The sequence below is a fragment of the Dromaius novaehollandiae genome, chromosome 18 (assembly GCF_036370855.1).
Source record: "Dromaius novaehollandiae isolate bDroNov1 chromosome 18, bDroNov1.hap1, whole genome shotgun sequence".
Taxonomy (NCBI): Eukaryota; Metazoa; Chordata; class Aves; order Casuariiformes; family Dromaiidae; genus Dromaius; species Dromaius novaehollandiae.
The window spans coordinates 6,589,780-6,607,919 of record NC_088115.1 but is presented as its reverse complement, the minus strand read 5'-3'; the positions used below and the strand labels follow the sequence as shown (position 1 = coordinate 6,607,919).

General features: G+C 44.9%; 1 protein-coding gene across 1 annotated transcript; it reads right to left on the bottom strand.

Annotated features, from left to right (window-relative positions):
* Window positions 1–551: 551 nt before the first annotated feature.
* LOC135330248 (myosin heavy chain, skeletal muscle, adult-like) lies at window positions 552–17,703 on the bottom strand. Its single transcript, XM_064522521.1, has 38 exons — window positions 17,497–17,703; window positions 17,266–17,409; window positions 17,020–17,176; window positions 13,632–13,659; window positions 13,414–13,534; window positions 13,233–13,325; window positions 13,039–13,102; window positions 12,841–12,939; window positions 12,631–12,734; window positions 12,410–12,548; window positions 11,616–11,734; window positions 11,372–11,521; window positions 10,839–11,009; window positions 10,175–10,481; window positions 10,005–10,072; window positions 9,727–9,814; window positions 9,515–9,632; window positions 9,061–9,184; window positions 8,838–8,974; window positions 8,478–8,733; window positions 7,587–7,829; window positions 7,192–7,368; window positions 6,961–7,106; window positions 6,779–6,869; window positions 6,301–6,690; window positions 6,034–6,160; window positions 5,730–5,848; window positions 4,995–5,191; window positions 4,415–4,598; window positions 4,163–4,328; window positions 3,867–3,991; window positions 3,361–3,669; window positions 3,057–3,260; window positions 2,686–2,811; window positions 2,421–2,591; window positions 2,230–2,334; window positions 1,989–2,084; window positions 552–778 (listed from the first exon to the last, which is right to left on the bottom strand). Exons 1-38 carry the CDS (start codon window positions 17,701–17,703, stop codon window positions 623–625), a joined length of 5,826 nt encoding a protein of 1,941 aa, XP_064378591.1. The 3' UTR covers window positions 552–622.
* Window positions 17,704–18,140: the final 437 nt, after the last annotated feature.

Below are 18,140 nucleotides of genomic sequence, written 5' to 3'. Positions count from 1 at the left end.
GCCTCTTCTGTTCAGAACACAGTCTGAATGAAGGAAAGAGTATTTGCCAATACCCCGCTTTCTCTCCCCCTCCACCCCAAACTGTTCACAGCATGTGGCCTCATGAAGGGAACAGCACCTCTGTGCAGTGCTGGAGCCATGAGCTGTAACTGAAAGGAGTAGTAGCCAGTCCAGGTAAGAAGGACTGAATGATTGTGCAGTGCCATGGAAATGCCACAGCAGTGCTGCGTCTGCTCTAAACTGGATCTCTTACACAGCCTTTCCCATAGCAAGAAAAGTACGTTATGACATATACTTTCACCTAAAACATGATTAAGCATGATTTTACCGGATTTACCTGGGAAATAAAAATATGTACGATACAGCAGACAGCTAAAGGACACAATTAAAGTTAACCTTTCAGCACTATCCAATGCAAAATGAGATTGAAGAGGAAACTAGGGAGGAAAGAAAAAAAGACAGAGCGAAAACACAGTAGTTACTCATAGTATGCAAGCAAAGGAATCTATGGTCTTTATTCTCTAGACATTGGGGTGGTTACAAAGACTAATTACAGAAGAAAGTGACAGAGGGTTTCACATTTTGTGCACGACCCATGTCACTTTGCTGCCTCCTGACATCCTCACTCTTCCTCTCCTATCTTCTTGCTGTGAAACTCCCGGCTCTTGACTCGGAGCTTGTTGACCTGTGACTCTGCAATGTCCGCCCGTTCCTCAGCTTCCTCCAGCTCGTGCTGGATCTTGCGGAATTTGGAGAGGTTGACGTTGGACAGCTCCTCCTGCAGGGAGAGGGGGGGGGGGGGTGAAGAGCCCAGGGCAGGGGTTTCCAGTTCTCCTGCCACTGGGACTTGTGGGGCTGCGGCTGTTCCCCGCGTGCGGGAAGACTCCAAGGTTCCAAAAGCCTGTAGCTCCCTGGCGAGAAGGGGAAAGCCCAGACCCTCTGCCCCCCACCTACCACTGCTTACCCGTAAGCCTCACACAGACCTCTCAATCCTCCCTTACTCAAGAAGCCCACTGTGACAAACTACACTGGGAACGTGTCACATCCGAGGAGGTATTTCCTCACTTGGTCTTGGCATTTCTGTGCTCATTCTCCCATTACTTGGTGCCCAAGTTGCAGCGTGATTTCTTGGGCTGATAAAGGCCCTGAAGCCCCGTGCTCCTGCCTGATGGCAGAGAGTCATCGACTTCTCAGTCGGTGGATGTGACCCTTGGCATTGTTCAGTCTGACCTTGTGTATAAGACAGGCTGCAGAATGTGCCTCGCGAGGTTCATCGCTGAGTGCAGCATGCCCAGAAGGCAGCAAGGCCTCGTCACACCAGGCTAAACCCTGTGGCCAATACTGTATGTCTTGTGAGTACCCTTCAGCCCCTCCCATCTTTGCTGTGCTCTATTTTCCCTAACAGGCTCCTGAAGGAGGAGTTCCTTGCAGTGGGAGAGCTCAAGCTCAGTCAGGAGGCTTTCTCGTGCTTCTGTGCCTGAGTTCCCAGGCAAAGATTTCAGGAGAGCTGACAGGCATGATTCAAGTGCTCAGAGAAACATTGCCAAAATATGCTGTGCAGAAGCTGCAGATTTCACAAAGCCTTTTTTTAAAATGTTACCTGCCAGGCATTCTATTCATTCACTTTCTCCAGCTCATGGCTAAATGTGAAAGCAAGGAATATCTAGGCTGCTGGAATGCCAGGCTTTCCAGATGTCTTCTAGTTGAGATACACCTCTACATGCTGTGCCCCGTGTTGTTAATTTACTTGTGACAACCTACATGGATGTCATATCCGCCATACATCTTGCATCCCCCTGCACTTGCCCTTGCCATTTGCCCACTGACTCTCTCCCTGGCCTGGTGACCATGTGCCAGGGTGATTCATCAGGACCATAAAGACCCTAGAGCCCTGCGTTGTTGGCCAGTGGTCCTGGTCTTCATACTGATCTCAGTGGCACTGCTGCGCCACAGAAGGTGACTCTGGCCCCGGCTTGAGCAGTACTTACAGCCTCCTCAGCTTGTCTCTTGTAGGATTTCACTTTCATTTGCAGCTTGTCCACCAGGTCCTGGAGCCTGAGAATATTCTTCCGGTCTTCCTCAGACTACAGCAGCAGGTATGCAGGAAAGAGAGTGCATTGTTTTCCCCACCGCGTGAAGGTAACAATTCCCCTTGGGAATTGTGTGCAAACATTCTGACTTCCTGGGAGGAGGGTGCATCAGTCAGCACAAAGAGGCCTCCTGCCTTACCTGGTAGGTCAGCTCCTTCACCCTCCTCTCGTATTTGCGCACACCCTTCACAGCTTCAGCGCTGCGCTTCTGCTCAGCATCAACCTCCCCTTCCAGCTCCCGCACCTGCAAGGAGAAGCCCATCCTTGGAGTTTCCCTGGTGGTGCCTCATGGGATGTGCTCCCTGATGCACAAATATCAGCCCTACGCACCCTAGCCTCCAGCTTCTGGATTTGCTTCTTGCCTCCTTTCAGTGCCAGCTGCTCAGCCTCATCCAGGCGGAGCTGCAGGTCCTTCACCGTCTGGTCCAAGTTCTTCTTCATCCTCTCCAGGTGGGCGCTGGTGTCCTGCTCCTTCTTCAGCTCTTCTGCCATCATGGCCGCCTGGAGAGCAAAGGAACAGGCACCAGTTTGGGGCAGGAGACATGTTGGGGCAGAATCCATCCACCATCAGCAATGAAAGGAGCCCCCGGCTCACATCTGTGATGGCCTTCTTGGCCTTCTCTTCAGCATTGCGGGCTTCCTGGATTGTCTCCTCCATTTCTCCCTGAATTTGAATGATGTCTGTTTCCAGCTTCTTCTTGGTGTTGATCAAGCTGGTGTTCTGTGCAACAGAAGGAACATGATTTCTACTGTTAGGCCTAACTCTTCTGCTTCAAGAACTGAAAATTAAAGTATATTATTTATTGAAGTCCTTAATGCAGGAGTCCACTTTAGAGCCATAGTTACAAGCTGGACTGGGCTTGTCTTGTGACAACATTGCTCTTCAAGTATTCACAGAGTAATCAATTAATTGCGACATTCTATGCTATCTTTTGTCTGTGGGTCATTTCCAGCAGGGTTCCTGACCTGGGTGTGAAGGAGCTGCACACGTTCTGTTGCATCCAGCAGCTCCTGCTCAGCCACTTTCCTCGACCGCTCCGTCTGCTCCAGGGCTGCGCGTAGCTCCTCAACTTCAGCCTGCAACAGGTTTGCTCTGCGCTCCACCATGGCCACCTGCTCCTTCAGGTCCTCCTGTGTCCTCACAGCATCGTCCAGGTGTATCTGGGTATCCTGTAAGAGCGGCAAGAGAAATTATAAGGTGGCACAGCATTCTTGGGTACTGAAAACGTCAGATAAGCCATTCCTGTACATGTATCTTTGCTTAACAGACCTTCAGCACTGCCTGTGTGTTCCTCAGGTTCTTTTGGGCCTCTGCAGCCACGCGGTTGGCATGGCTCAGCTGGATCTCCATTTCATTCAGGTCTCCCTCCATTTTCTTCTTCAGCCTCAGGGCTTCATTCCTGCTCCTGATCTCAGCATCCAGGGTGCTCTGCATGGACTCCACAACTCGGAGATGGTTTCTCTTCAGCTGGTCGATTTCCTCATCTTTCTCTGCTATCTTCCGGTCAATCTCAGACTTGACCTGGTTGAGCTCCAGCTGTAGGTGCAGGATCTTCCCTTCCTCATGTTCTAGGGAGGCCTAAAAAAGAGGAAATACATTGTTAGTAAAGAGATAAACACAATGCTTCTCTTCAAAATAACCTCTTGGACAATATTTTCTGAAATCTAGGATTGTTTTTCCAAACACCCAGGGCAGAGGAACACTACATATCTTTTATCCTCATTTCTCTTTTACTTGTTGTGCCTTTGTGGAGATCAATGACTACTGCCGTGTACCTCAGCTTCCTCCAGAGCAGCCTGGATTTCATATTTCTCCTGCTCAATCTGCTTCTTCACTTTCTCCAGCTCATGAATGACCTTTCCTCCCTCTGCAATCTGCTCCGTGAGGTCAGAAATCTCCTCTGTAGGGACAGAGACAAGTGGCAGGGTCAGGCACTGAGCAGGAGGGGAAAGGCCCTGCCACAGGAAGGTGACACACACCCTCGCAATACTGCCGGCACGGAGCCATTTGGTGTGGTGGGTCGAGAAGCCTGCAAGAAAGCCCTGTGAGGAGCAGAGCGCCCGGGACTTACGCTGCAAGTTCTTGTTCTCCCGCTTCAGCGTTTCCAGGTGGTCCAAGGACTCCTCATAGGCATTCTTCATCTTAAACAGCTCTGTGCTGAGAGAGCGAGACTCCTTCTGGGAGGCTTCCAGCTCAGCCTGCGTTTCCTCATACTTCTGCTTCCACTCTGCCAGGATCTGAAGAGCAAGAGGGCCTGAGTATGGGCGTGGCAGTCATGAGGGGATGCTCTGTCCCCAGACCACGAGTCTGGAGCCCAGGTTACCTTGTCGAAATTCTTCTGCTTCTTGTCCAGAGCTGCGCAAGCTGCGTTTGACCTTTCCACATCAATCATCAGGTCCTCCACTTCATTCTGCAGCCTCTGCTTTGTTTTTTCCAGGGAAGCACATTTGGCATTCACGGCTTCGACGTGTTCCTCCGCTTCCTGCAGACGCTGCGCCAGCTTCTTCCTGGGAGATGAAAAGCACAGCTCCAGGTGAGGGATTATAGGGGACTTCTTGTGTTATTCACACATTTATTCACACTTCTGGGTCTCTGACCCCAATCAAAGTTAACAGTCATTCCGTTCCAAGATTGCATGCTGCTTAGTCAGTCTACCTCTTCCGTGCCCTAAGACCTACTGAGTACTTGTCCTATGTTAGTCTGTCAAACATGAATGGGTACATTTGTCTTTCCAAGGCACACTTGCTCCACAGCATACTTTCTCTTTCTCTCTCTACTCTACCCCCAGATGTATATCCTTACTTTTACCCACTCTTATGCAAACCCAGTCTCAGAGACACCTTTGTGTTTCCCTTGGTAGTCTCAGTCCCCTTCAGCTGTTCTACATCCCAATTCCCACATACTTGGCCTCCTCCAGTTCCTCTGTGCGCTGAATAGCGTCCGTCTCATACTTGGTTCTCCACTGGGCCACTTCACTGTTGGCCTTGGACAAGGTGCGCTGCAGCTCACCCTTGGCTTCCTGCTCCTCTTCGTATTGCTCCCGGAGCAAGTCACAGTCATGGCGAGCAGATTGCAAGGCGTGGGCCAGGGCATTCTTGGCCTGTGGAGGCATTAGGATTGGTAACTTCAGTACATATTTTGAGATGCTTCTTGACAGTGAAATTGTCAGGCACAGCAATATTGCCCTAGGGGAAAGGGTTCGTAAATTTTCACAGAGAAGTGTAAAGCTAGGAGCTGAGGAATCCTTCATAGATGTGTTCTTGGAAATCAGGGTTAGTGAAAGGTGGAAATGAATCTGTTGTTTATATAAATCTTCTGTAAATGTATTAAATATTTATTTAAATGTCTACATTTGTGTCTAAATCTTATATTAGAGACCATCATGAATCACATTGAAGCCTTGTGGACAACTTCCTCTAAAACAGCAATTGGCATGATTCCTTCCCCATCAAGGGCATGAGTGAGGATTGGTGCTCCCTCCAGTAATATATGGGTGTGGGTAAAGAATGTTGAACCACTCTTAGTTTTAGAATAAAAAATGCAGCACACAAATCCTCCAGTTGCATATAAGTTTCAAATGGCTTGTGAAGAGCAGGATTCTGCTCTAAGAGAAATGATTGTATTATAAACATCCTCACCTTTATTTCTTCCTCTAGATGTCTCTTCAGTTCCTCAATCTGTTGGGTAAATCCCTGCTTGCCTCTAGACAGCTGAGAAATCAATGCATCTTTTTCCTCCACCTGACGGGAATATTCACCTGGGAAGAGTAAAAGAGACAAGCAAAACTATTGTGCTACTAGCAATAGGATGACAATTGGTGCCTGTAAACCTGTCGGTGCTGGAGTGGCTTACAGAAGACAAACCATTAATCACTTTGAACCCTGTGGTGTCCTCACGACTTGCGGGTTCTCCCATTGTGCATCAGGGATGGGAATGCCTCACCTGCTTCTGTCTGCAGACGAGCTCTTTGTGTGTTGAGGTCATTGATCATGCGCTGATTCTGCTCCTCCTTTGTCTTAATCTCACTCAACTGGTCTTCCAGAGTGCGGCACATCTTCTCCAGATTTGCCTAGGCATCAAACACATGCAAGGAAAGACAATTGACTCTTGGATAGGGCAAGGCTCTTGTATGAGAATGTGGTTAGTAGATGCAGCCTGTGTGTCATACCAGGTGCCGGAGAGCATAAAAATACATAGGCAATTCTATACCTTGGCTTTGGAGACGGACTCCATGTTACTGGCCAAGTCGTCAATCTCCATCTTCAGCTCACTCTTCTCCTTCTCCAGCTTCTGCTTGACACGCTGAAGGTTGTCTATTTGCTCCCCAAGCTCGGCTGTGCTGTCCGCATGCTTCTTCCGCAGGGCAGCAGCTGTGGCTTCATGCTGCAGAGTGGCCTCTTCGAGGTCCCGCCGCATCTTCTGAAATTCTGCCTCACGCTTCTTGTTCATCTCGATCTGAGCTGCCGTAGCCCCCCCGGCTTCTTCCAGGCGCTCACTGATCTCCTCTAGCTCCCTGGAGAGGTCAGCCCGATGCTTCTCTGCTTTGGCCCGAGAGGTCCGCTCGGCCTCGATTTCCTCCTCCAGTTCCTCAATACGGGCCTGGGGAACATTAGGCACCATTCACACCCATGCCCTGCTCCTACCTGACCTCTGTTGGTGTGAGAGAGGGGAAGGAACAAAGACTTGCCTGCAGCTCCTTGATCTTCTTCTGGGATTGCATGCCCAGGGCTTGCTCGTCCTCAATTTTGCTCTGGATTTGGCTGATTTCAAAGTCTTTCCTTTGCACAAAGCAAACTGTGTCAGAGCCACGCCCCCCCAAAAAAACACGCGCACTTGCACGGTGCAAAGATACCCCGCAACCACACTTACTTCTTCAGTTTCTCATCCAGCTGCTGCTTATCATTTTCCAAGTCCATTATGGTATCATGGGCCAGCTTCAAGTCTCCCTCGAGTTTCCTCTTGGCTCTCTCAAGGTCCATGCGCAGTTTCTTCTCTTGCTCCAGGGACCCTTCAAGCTAAACAGTACAAGGTCATGAGTGCTCTGCCAGCCAGCTCTAACTCCATAACTGTCCTGTTCTTAGTGGATATGTGTGTGCTTACGTCATCCACTTGCTGCTCGAGCTTGGTTTTAGCTTTGGTCAGCGTATTGACTTTGTCCTCTTCTGCCTGCAGGTCATCCAGGGTCTGCTGGTGGGCCTCTTGGAGGGCTTTCTTCTCTTTTGTCAGCTTGGCAATGGTCTCATCCAGGGCTGCCATCTCCTCAGTGAGGTTTTTCACCTGCACATTATCAGCAAGTGTCCAAAAACCAGGCAGAAAACACGACTGCTGGTGCAGTCACCTTTTCACTTTGGAATGCTCAGTCAGGAGTTTGGTTTCCCTTTGGGCTGCCCACCTATCCTGCTGGCATGTTGCAAAACTAGCAGCGTGCTAGGGATACCAGGCCTTGGGAGACACATCTGTCCCTCGGCACTTAATTTTAGTCCCCATGTCTGTACCTTGTTCTCGGTGGCATGTTTTTCCTTCTCGACTTTGGCCAGCGTTAACTCAAGGTCGTCTATATCTTTCTTCAGCTCTGAGCATTCATCCTCCAGTTTCCTCTTCTTGGCTGTCAGCTCAGCATTGATTTCCTCCTCATCCTCCGCCCTTTCAGTCACCTCCTTAATTTTGGCTTCCAGCTGGATTTTGGTTTTGATGAGTTGGTCACATCTTTCCTCAGCATCAGCCAAGCTATCTGCTTCCTGGAGGCAAAAAGAGATTTTCTGGGGTTATAAAGTCTGGAAGTGTCTTAGCTCTGTCGCTAAGTAGGCACGTGTGAGAAGGAAGGCTGAAATGGGCCTTCTGCCCAAACAACCAAACAGTGTGGCTCATTCTTCTTCTGTGGAGCTTTATATCTCCTCTCAACTGAAAAGAACAGTCCGGAGGATTTTTCTCTGATCTGTTTTGTCTATGCTATTGCCAAAAATAAGAATAAAATCAGGTTACCCCCCCCTTTTTTTTTTTTAATTTTTAAAATCTGCTCAAGAAGTCTTTAATTTTCTTTGAGATACTTCGATATTCATGTGCACCCCATAAGAATGGTCACTGAAATTGTTTATTTATCCTTTAGGAAGCATTAGCGTCTTTTCCCTTTGTAAACAATGCAGCTTTGCTTTAATTTCTTAATTCATGCTGCATCTCGTGGTATTTAATAATTTCTTGGAGAAAGAAGAAATTATTTCTCCCATAAAGTCACAGCATGTACTGCAGAGTTCTTCTCCTTTTGAAGAGTTACATAAGTATGATGTCCTCAGACAGAATGGAGTTTTGTTTTTCAGTCTGTCTTTGCTAGAGAATAATTAGATCATACCAACACCTGTTCCCATGGACAAGTAAATGACAATGCTCACAGCCTGCACTTGGAGCTGCAGGTCATTTTTCTCCTGTAGCAAGGTCACCATTTTCTCCTCCAGCTCCTTCCTCTTTGCCTCAGACTTTGCAAGCTCTTCTTTGGTTTTCTCAAATTCTTCCTTCATGTTGGCCATCTCCTTCTCTGATTCTGCGCTCTTCAGCAAGGGCTTGATTTTGAAGAACAGCTTCATCCAGGGCCAGTGCTTGACGTTCATGAATGCACGAACGTTGTACTGGATGCAGAAGATGGACTCCCTGAAATACAATCCATATGCCTATTACATACCTTGGGGGAATGATGAATTGAGACTCAATTAGACAACTACCATGAGAACAAATTAAAGGTGAGGAGTGTGTACCTCCTCTCCACCATTCTCCGATACTCCATTCTCATGAGGAAGCCCCTGCACCTGGCTTGAGTCATGGTCATAATCTCTGCTAGCTTCTCATCTCTCATCTCCTCCAGAAGACCTATCAGCCCAGCTTTGAAGAACACCTTGAGAAAGGGAACATTGTAGCACATCAGCCTCAGGTCGTACAAAGCACAGGGACAGAGTCTTTGAACCCAGGAGCTGTTTCTACCTTGGTGTGTCCAAATTTGTACTGGGTGTGGTCCACATCAATGGACCCAAGGAGCTTCTCCGACGCCTTCTTGCTATCTATGAACTGTCCCTCTGGGATAGCGCTTGCATTTAGCACCCTATACCTGTAGGAGAAAACAGAACATGAATAAATCCCCATCACCCCGACCACCACCATGTCTGAAGCCCACCGCCTTCTCAGACTGTCCTACTGAAACAATCTCATGTCTGGGAACAGTTCATCCTTTCGGGGCAGGGTGTAGAAAGTTTTCGTACTGTTAAATCAGAATCCATGATAATCTTGATCCTCTACAATATTATATCCCCATAAACTGATAGTGAAACTTTTTTATATTACTGCTCAGTACCAGTTTAAAGTATAATGTTTCCAGTAGGTTCAAATGCTCAGGCTGCATCTGCTTGGGCAGAATGGGCAAAAGGTGGAGCGCTCTTACCTCTGTTTGAAGTCGGCATAAAGGACTCTGCTGGGGAATCCTTTCCTGCAAATTCTGATCCCTTCCAGCACGCCATTGCACCGCAGCTGGTGCAGCACCAGCTCGTGTTCCATGGCACCTAACAAGCAACACCATTAATGACTACCCCATTGCTGGGCACTGGGGAGAAGAGCTCCTGTGGCTCAAGTTTTCCTCCTGCTTTCTCCCCTTACCAGGTGTTTTTGTTTCATTTGGGATAATGCAGCGCACAAAATGGGGGTGAGTGCTCCGCAGATTTGTCATCAGCTTGTTTAGATTCTCCTGTAAGATCATGAGGTAAAGTTAAATTACAATTTGTATGCACTTCCATTCTTAATATTGCATATATAAGACTGAGTCTTTCAGTCTGCTGACATGGCAGACTTAAAGGGCTTCCATCTCATAGGTATTATTCTACTTCTGGTATTTCACTGGGCATTCTTACTTTTGAGATAATGAATTCTGCACTTACCCGGAAGAGAGCTGAGACAGTCTGGAAAGAAGAACCCTTCTTCTTACCACCCTTCTTACCACCACCTTCTGCAAAATTGAAGAAACGAAACAGACATTTTGAATGCTGCCTTGGAGATTCCCCTTTGTATGTTATGAACAGATGGTACATGTGGATTTTAAAGAGCTTACCTGCTTCTCCACCATAAGTGGCAAAGAGTAAGGCCAGTGTTTTCAGTGATGATTTCTGGTACAACCCAATGACGGTTTCATTCAGGGGGTCCTTGTTCTTCTCAAGCCAACCAGTGATATTGTAGTCCACTGTGCCAGCATAGTGTATGAGGGAGAAATGGGCTTCAGCCTTGCCTTTGGTAGGCTTCGGTTTCTGGAAGTTATTGGACTTGCCCAGATGTTGGTCGTAGAGCTTGTTCTTGAAAGAGGTGTCAGTTGCCTTGGGGAACATGCACTCCTCTTCCAGGATAGAGAAGATGCCCATGGGCTGGAAGATATTACAACAGACAAGAGGGCAATCCAGATTAGAAATCATCCAACCCTTGCTGTGAAAGAGGCTGCATTCAAGAGAAGAAACTGCAAAAGGAATCAGAAGATAATGTTGTTTCTCTGCATTTCTGGACAATAAGTGAAAGAAAGTTAACTCATCTTTTCTCAGCCTTGATGTTTCATCATAACTCATGGAAATGCTTTTCATCATTGCTGGGAACATTACCAATTGCAATAGTTCAGAACAATTCAGTAACTGAAGTTTAACATTTTAATACAATGTAGACGAGTGCATTATGTATCCTTCAGCATCTACAGAATTCCCGACATGAGTGCACCTGAACAGGAAGGATACCTTCTCAATAAGCTCAATGCAGGCAGCCAGGTCCATCCCAAAGTCTATGAATGTCCATTCAATTCCTTCCTTCTTGTACTCCTCCTGCTCCAGCACAAACATGTGGTGGTTGAAGAACTGTTGCAGTTTCTCATTGGTGAAGTTGATGCACAGCTGCTCAAAGCTGTTGAACTGCCAAGCATAAAAAGAGATGCAAAGTTCTCAAGGTGCAGCAATAACTTGATGAAATTTTCCTGTACAATCCTAATTCTTCCTGAGTGATAGTTTAAATACAAGGCCTCTTCTTTCATGTTTCTCTATGCTCTCTCATTGAGATAGGTCTTGAATTTTGAAAAGAAGGAAGATTTCAAATTCAGTGTAATTATAAGGGTAGTGTTCCATTATTATTCTTTGTTGTGGGAGAAAGGAAGGGCAATTCCAAAACCCTGCATGTAAGTGTACGATGATGCTAACTCCTCATAAAAATGTCTCAAAATTCCCTTTATTCCTATTCATCCTTCTAAGAAATGGCTAGAAAAAACTCTGTTCCTTACATCAAAGATCTCAAAGCCAGCAATGTCCAGAACACCAATGAAGTACTGTCTGGGTTGTTTGGTATCCAGCTGCTGGTTGATGCGAACAACCATCCACAAGAACATCTTCTCATAGACAGCTTTTGCTAAAGCACCTACAGCATTGTGCACCTAAAGCAAATGGAAAATGCATAGAAATTACTTCACAGACTAAAGAGAAATTCTGAGGTTTTAACTGTGTGTTTCTAGTCACCAGTTCTTTTACCTGTTCCACCGTTTGACCCTTGGTCACAAATTCATTTCCAACCTTGACTCGGGGGTAACACATGGCTTTAAGCAGGTCAGCTGAGTTCAGACCCATCAAGTAGGCAGCCTTGTCAGCAACTGAAGGACAGAAAGTAAAAAAAAAGATAATTAGACAATGGCTGGAATTTGATCTCTAGGGGAGTTTCTCAGAGATGATTTCAACCTTCAAAGTTCTTGAAGTACAGATCATTTAGTCTATTATCACAGAGGAAATACTGAAGGCATGAAAGTTGTGAAAGCTAGTGTTGGTATTTTTTGAAAGTAGGTATTGGTAGGAAACCTTTCCTTGAATATTTTCACTTGATATATAAACTGAAATAATTGTTTTAAAACTGTTTCTTGAAAAATGCATGAAGATTCCAAATTGGAAACGTAGTCCAGTTCTAAAAAAGCTCTTATATTTAAATAGGGCATGACCTGCAGTGCCAACAGAACAAGTGTGTACATTTCAAAGCTGATTCTAGAGCCTGCATATGCATGGAGGGAGAGCTTGGGGAATGGGTGCTTTGTAAAGAGGTATATCAATATGCTGTACATATCAAATGGCAAAAAGGCATGTAACTAGCCCACAGAAAAGCTAAATGAAGGAGTGTCAGTAAAAGAGGACAAGGATCGGGGAATCCACTTCACAGTTTCATGAAGACTAAAATAATCATTTCTCATTTTTCACTTGTGTAAACTAGGGGTTTTGTCCTAACTGAAAGATTGTCGTCCACAAACTCAGTTCTTCATTAAGAAATCAGGTCCAAGAACCTTCTGTGCCATCCGGCTCTGCCTGCTCCTCTCGTTGTTTCTGCTTGAACTTCAAGTTCCCGTAGTGCATGACAGCCCCCGTCAGCTTGTAAATGGCGGTCTTTTCATCAGCAGTGAAGCCCAGGATGTCAATGGCACTCTGCAATAGAAACAGTAAAGTAAAAATATTGCCTAATAAGCTTAAGAACCCCAATAAAAATCTTTTCATTTGTAATACTTACATCTGTAGCCATCAGCTCCTCCTGGTCATCAATGCTGGGAACAGTGACTTCACCTTGACTCACGTAATGATAGTCATATGGATTGGTGGTAATGAGGAGCATGTCTGAATGCAAGAATAGGTGGGAAAGAGGCTAAGTGTTGTCAACTAGGTAGTAGAGTGAGCTGTTGCTCAGTGATCTTCCTCCAAAAAAGTCAGTAATCCTTCCTACCAATTAGCTCTGGCTTCTTGTTGGACATGATCTGATAAAAGATGTGGTAGCTTCTTTCTGCCTTGAGCTGGAAAGTGACTCTTGACTTCTCCAGCAGATCTGGCAAGGAAGAGAGAAGGAGTTACACACAAGACAGTGCACAGTGCACAGAGGTGGAAATGTGGGAAGAAATGTTATCAGGCAAGGAAGCTCTCATACATGTTTCAATGTCAGCAGAAGCCAGTTTCCCTGTGGCCCCAAAGTGGATTCTGATGAATTTGCCCTGTTAAGGGAAAAAAGAAGCATTTCAGCCCAGCTGCATTCCATTGCCAACTCCTTCGGTGGGAATAGCACAAGGCCCACCATTACTCTTGCAAGGAGAGGGAGGGATTTTGTCCAAAGCAACAGCTTACAAAGCGTGAAGAGTTGTCATTCCTCACGGTCTTGGCATTTCCAAAGGCCTCCAGCAAGGGGTTGGCGCTGATGATTTGATCCTCAAGCGTGCCCTACAACACAGTAAGTATTGTTAAGTTACAGTGTTTAACCCGTGTGGCAATTGCAGGTCAAGCGTTCAGTCTGTCCCTCCTGCCTCACCTGCATTTTGCCTGCCTGCTGCGGCTGCTCCTCCTTCTTCTTATCCCCGCTAGCTGCAATTGTTGCAAAGTACTGGATGACACGCTTCGTGTTCACAGTCTTCCCTGCACCGGATTCTCCGCTGTGAAGCCAGAGAGAGAAGCAGAGAACGTATGGTCAGGCAGCAGGTCCCCGGCACAGAGCAACCCAGCAGGAACCCGAGCAGGCAATGTACGTACGTGATCAGGATTGACTGATTCTCGCGATCTGTGAAAGGGACAGAAACAAAGGGGCACATGAACACCTTATATAAAAATTATTAGTTGAGGCCTGTAGAAGCTGCACAAGCACTAGGCAGCCTATTCCTTTTAAAAACCCTTGGGTATTCACCCCTAAGCTCTTTAGAATCCTTTGCCCTACTACTTCTCAGCAGGAATAAATGGAATTTTATTTTTATCAATATTGACACATATGTCGCGTGTACTATGTTATCTTCTTTTCTAGGATATTCTCTTCATGTCAGGACTGCTTATTTGTGTATATGAAAAGGAGTCCAAACTAGAGTGTTTTAGTAGACCTGCCAGTTAATATTGAACTATCGGGAAAGCAAATACTGTACTATCTGTAAACTACAATGAACTGGAGCAAGTGCTTCTCACGACCCGAGTCACCTAGGAACAACCACCTTTAAGACCAAAGGCCCCTACTAGGTGATTATTCTGTCTGTGGCTAATTAATTGTTGTCTAGAGAAAAGTATGAAATCATAAGCAAGTAGCTACCCTTCCCTAAAGTATACTTCCCTATGCTAGAATATTGAAATTTTGGTTCCTCCAGAGCTAGAGTTGATGTTTTTGTGTGTAATACTTTGGGCTGAATTTGCTTTCCAGATTTTTTTCTAGCCACTTGTGTAACCCACGCTTGGTTCTTTTTGTGTTGCTTCAGCTTTTAGCATCCAGTATCTTCTGTTTTGGAACGACTTACTGTGTGAAGAAATGATTTTTGGTTTGTGGTGAGCCTGCTTTTTCCTCTACTCCTTCTATTCATCAATCATTTGTCTATATTTACCTATGTGGATGACATGCCATGCCATGCCTTTGATAAACCTTTTCATCCCTTTCTTGACCTGTTCAATCTCTACTGTATTCTTCTTTAAAAAAGGAAGAGAAGAAATACATACAGTACACAAGGTGCAGACAGTCCTTGGGTACCCACCGCGACATAATGATATTTTCTGTTTTGGTCTCTATTCCTTTCTCTGTTCCTTTCTCAGTAATCCTCAACTTTCTGCTTGTTATGTTGTGTATTACTGACCACTTAGCCAAAATTCTCAAAGCTATATTATAGAAGGATATCTATAATGGGAGTAGTAGTTTTCAGCAATGAACCCATCATTTATACATCATTACTATTGGGGCTTTTTTCTTTGCCCATTGTTTTACATTCTTCTAGACTGAACTTTGTCTACCGCATCGCTGAATGATAACCTAACCATTTAGTCTCATAAAGTCCTTCTGAAATTCTTCACTGTTAGAACCTCACCTGCACTGCCTTGAAGGACTTAGTGGCATCAGAATGCATGGCACCTTGGAATGTTGCCCATTTCCAGATCATTTAAAAAAGATGTAGAACAGCAGAAGTCCCAAAACAGATCCCAGTAGGACTCCATGGATGAACACTTTGCACTATGAAAACTGAAAAATTATTTCTGACATGTGTTCCTTTCTCTTAGCCAGGTCTTTTTGTACTTTCCCAATTTTGTAGCTGCTTGTGAGCGCAAGCATAACAATTTTTTCTAAGAATACTGGCTTTATAAACTGTACAGAGTATCTTTGTGGAATTCAAAAAAATTTGGTAGATTTGTGAGGCAAGACTTCCGTTTAAAAGAACTGCATCAGTATTTTCTTGGTAAGTAACATATACTCACATGTCCAGTAATCACCCTGCTTAGAAGTTTCTACCAGTTTGGCTGTCACAAACATCAGCCCTATTGGTATGCTGTTCCTTGGATCTCCACTCTCAACCCTTTTTAAAAGTTTCTGTAACACTAGCCATCTTCCAGGCAGTTTTCAGTGGGAAGTTCAACAAATTCATCTTTAGTGTTCCATTGGAATGCTTGGCTGAATTCTGTCCTGGCAGTTTTTTAATGTTTATTCTGTTGGTTTGTTCTGTAATTTCTTTTAAGAACACTTCAATGAAAAGCAGTTCCTCTGATGAATCCTTCTATAAGGAAGACTTCCAGAAGTGAATACTTCTCACGCTCCTTCATGGTAAACAAACAGGCGTAAAAGCTAATTTGGCTGTTCTGATAAGGCCTTATATTTTCCAAGTTGTCTTTTTAAATCAGGACTGCGTACTGACTCCACAGACTTGTTTGAAGCCTTTCTGCTTCTTATGTGTTTAAAAAATAACTAAGTATTAATTTTTATGCCTTCTGCAATTTGGTTCTCAAATCCTTCATTTGGCATGCCTTCCTGTGTTTCCACATTTACCTTGCCAGAATATATGATCCTTTCTATTTTAGTCATTTGAACATAACAGAGTGCTTTTTTTTATTTATTTATTTATTTTTTTGAAGAAAGCCTATGTATGTTTAACAACCTCCTTTAATAGGCTGTGTAGCTAGACTGGACTTTCTTTCAAAGAAGTCCTTTTTGAGAGATGGTTTTCATTTATTCTGTATTCTGTTTTCCCATAACTTGCAAGCTGTCTGAAAACACTAAGCCATTAGGTAACTAACTCCCAGTGGGAAACTCTGAGGTTGAGTTCACCTAGCTCCTGCACATTTCCTGAATGTCCCAGCAAGAGCAGATGTAAGCTGACAAATCCTTTCATTATAAGACACACTAATAAAAGATCAATTTATAATTGTTTCATTTTCACAGTATTCTCTTCCAGTTAACCTGCTTGCTACACTGAAGTTTAAAGGATAAACTGCAATAATTTGTCAAGAAAGAGTTATGTTAACAAATGAAAATATACTTCTCTTTCATTAGTATTTTTCTGAGTAATCTGCCCTTTCTTGAAAGTTTGGATATTTAGACAACCCGAGAAAAATTAGAGATAACCTTTTCATCATCCTTTCTTATTGCTTCCTTTTGTACCACCGAATGGAGAAGAACAAATGGTTTCTGAGATGGGGAGAGTAAGTGCCAATTTTCTGAGGTTCAGGTTTCACAGTAAAGTCTAACTGAGCCTGGTCCGTGTGGTTTCATAGGACCACTGAAGGAAGCATTGGCTTCAACATAGGATGCCCATTCCACTAACACCAAATCCTATTTACAGAACTCCACCCAAGTGACTTTCAATCCTGAAAAGCAAATCATTAATAGTACAATCCTACCAACTAACAGCAAGCCAGAAGTCTAGAAGTAGATTCCAATTTCTTTGAAGGGAAACCTGACAATGTTTTTGGCACTGAACTATAGCCTCCCAAATATCTTGGGCAGGAAGTTATAACCTTGGCTCTTCTAAACATGCTGTCGGTAAAGAAAATGTTTGCACTGATGAGAGGACACCCACCCTCACAACATCTTCAAAAAATTGCACCATTTTCCAGAGAAAAGACATTTGTTCTCCTCTGACAGTATTTGTGGCCAAATAATTTTGAAGAAAACCAAGCAACTCACCAGTTAACATGAACTGATAGGCGTTGTCAGAGATGGAGAAGATGTGGGGAGGGGCCTCCTGGCGCTTCTTGCCTCGGTAGGCCAACACCACCTCCGGGTTGTACACCGGCAGCCACTTGTAGGGGTTGACAGTGACGCAGAAGAGACCCGAGTAGGTCTGTGAGGGAGACAGCAAGTTGGCTTCCACTCGGCTTACCATGGTAGTTCTTCCTAGCTACTTGGAGGAAGACTGCTGCTGGTACTTACGTAGATCATCCAGGCTGCATAACGCTCTTTGAGGTTATACAGCACAGCAGGTTCATGGAGGTGGGTCATCATGGCCATGTCCTCGACTTTATCGTACTTAGGAGGGTTCATGGCGAAGACTTGATCTTCCTTCACGGTCAGAGTCTGGCAAGGAAATGAGAGATCCATGCATGTCAGCTAAGAGCTCAGAGTGAGAATTAAATGCTGCTCTGAAGCTTGCATTTTACTTACTTCTCCTGCTTCAGACTTCACAGTGACCTTCCCTCCTTCTCGGCTTTGAATTGTCCCTTTCACAAAGGATTCCTTAGCATGTACCACAAAGACCGATGTCTTGGCATCGAAGGGCTTGTTCTGGGCCTCAATTCTCTCCTTTTCTGACTTTCGGAGGTAGGGAGCCGCCTCCCCAAAGGCAGCCATCTCAGAGTCTGGAGATGCCATATCTGCACTTTATTGAAGATATGTCAGCACAGACCCTGTGGGAAAGCAGAAATGTTGCATTAGTGGGTCAAAAATATTCTGTGCTAGCAAGGATACCTCTTACAAAGTTCTAAGATGAAGCACATATTAAAATGTCTAATGTCTATCTAACGATTCAAAGCCAAAAGAGAAAAATACTACTTTCAGCCCTGAATAGTAGGGAGGAATCTTTTGAAAAATTGCTTTTATTTGTGTTTTTCGGTACATTGTACAGGGGCTGGAAGTTGCAAAAAACAAAAAGGCACCTTCTTATTGCAGTCTAAAATTCAAAAAAAATTGTACGTTAAAAATATACAGGTGCCTTGAAAGGAGATGGAAAGACCGATTTGGAAATCAGTTTCTATGGTAAGAATACACTACATAATATGCAATAAAGGAGGAAGCCTGATTTTAACAAA

Coding starts and splice junctions, on each gene's coding strand:
- LOC135330248 (XM_064522521.1), bottom strand. CDS start 17,703: ATGGCATCTCCAGACTCTGAGATGGCTGCCTTTGGGGAGGCGGCTCCC. Junction 17,177..17,265: donor ATGCAGCCTGGATGATCTAC/GTAAGTACCAGC, acceptor TCTCCCTCACAG/ACCTACTCGGGTCTCTTCTG. Junction 4,329..4,414: donor AGCAGAAGAATTTCGACAAG/GTAACCTGGGCT, acceptor CTTGCTCTTCAG/ATCCTGGCAGAGTGGAAGCA.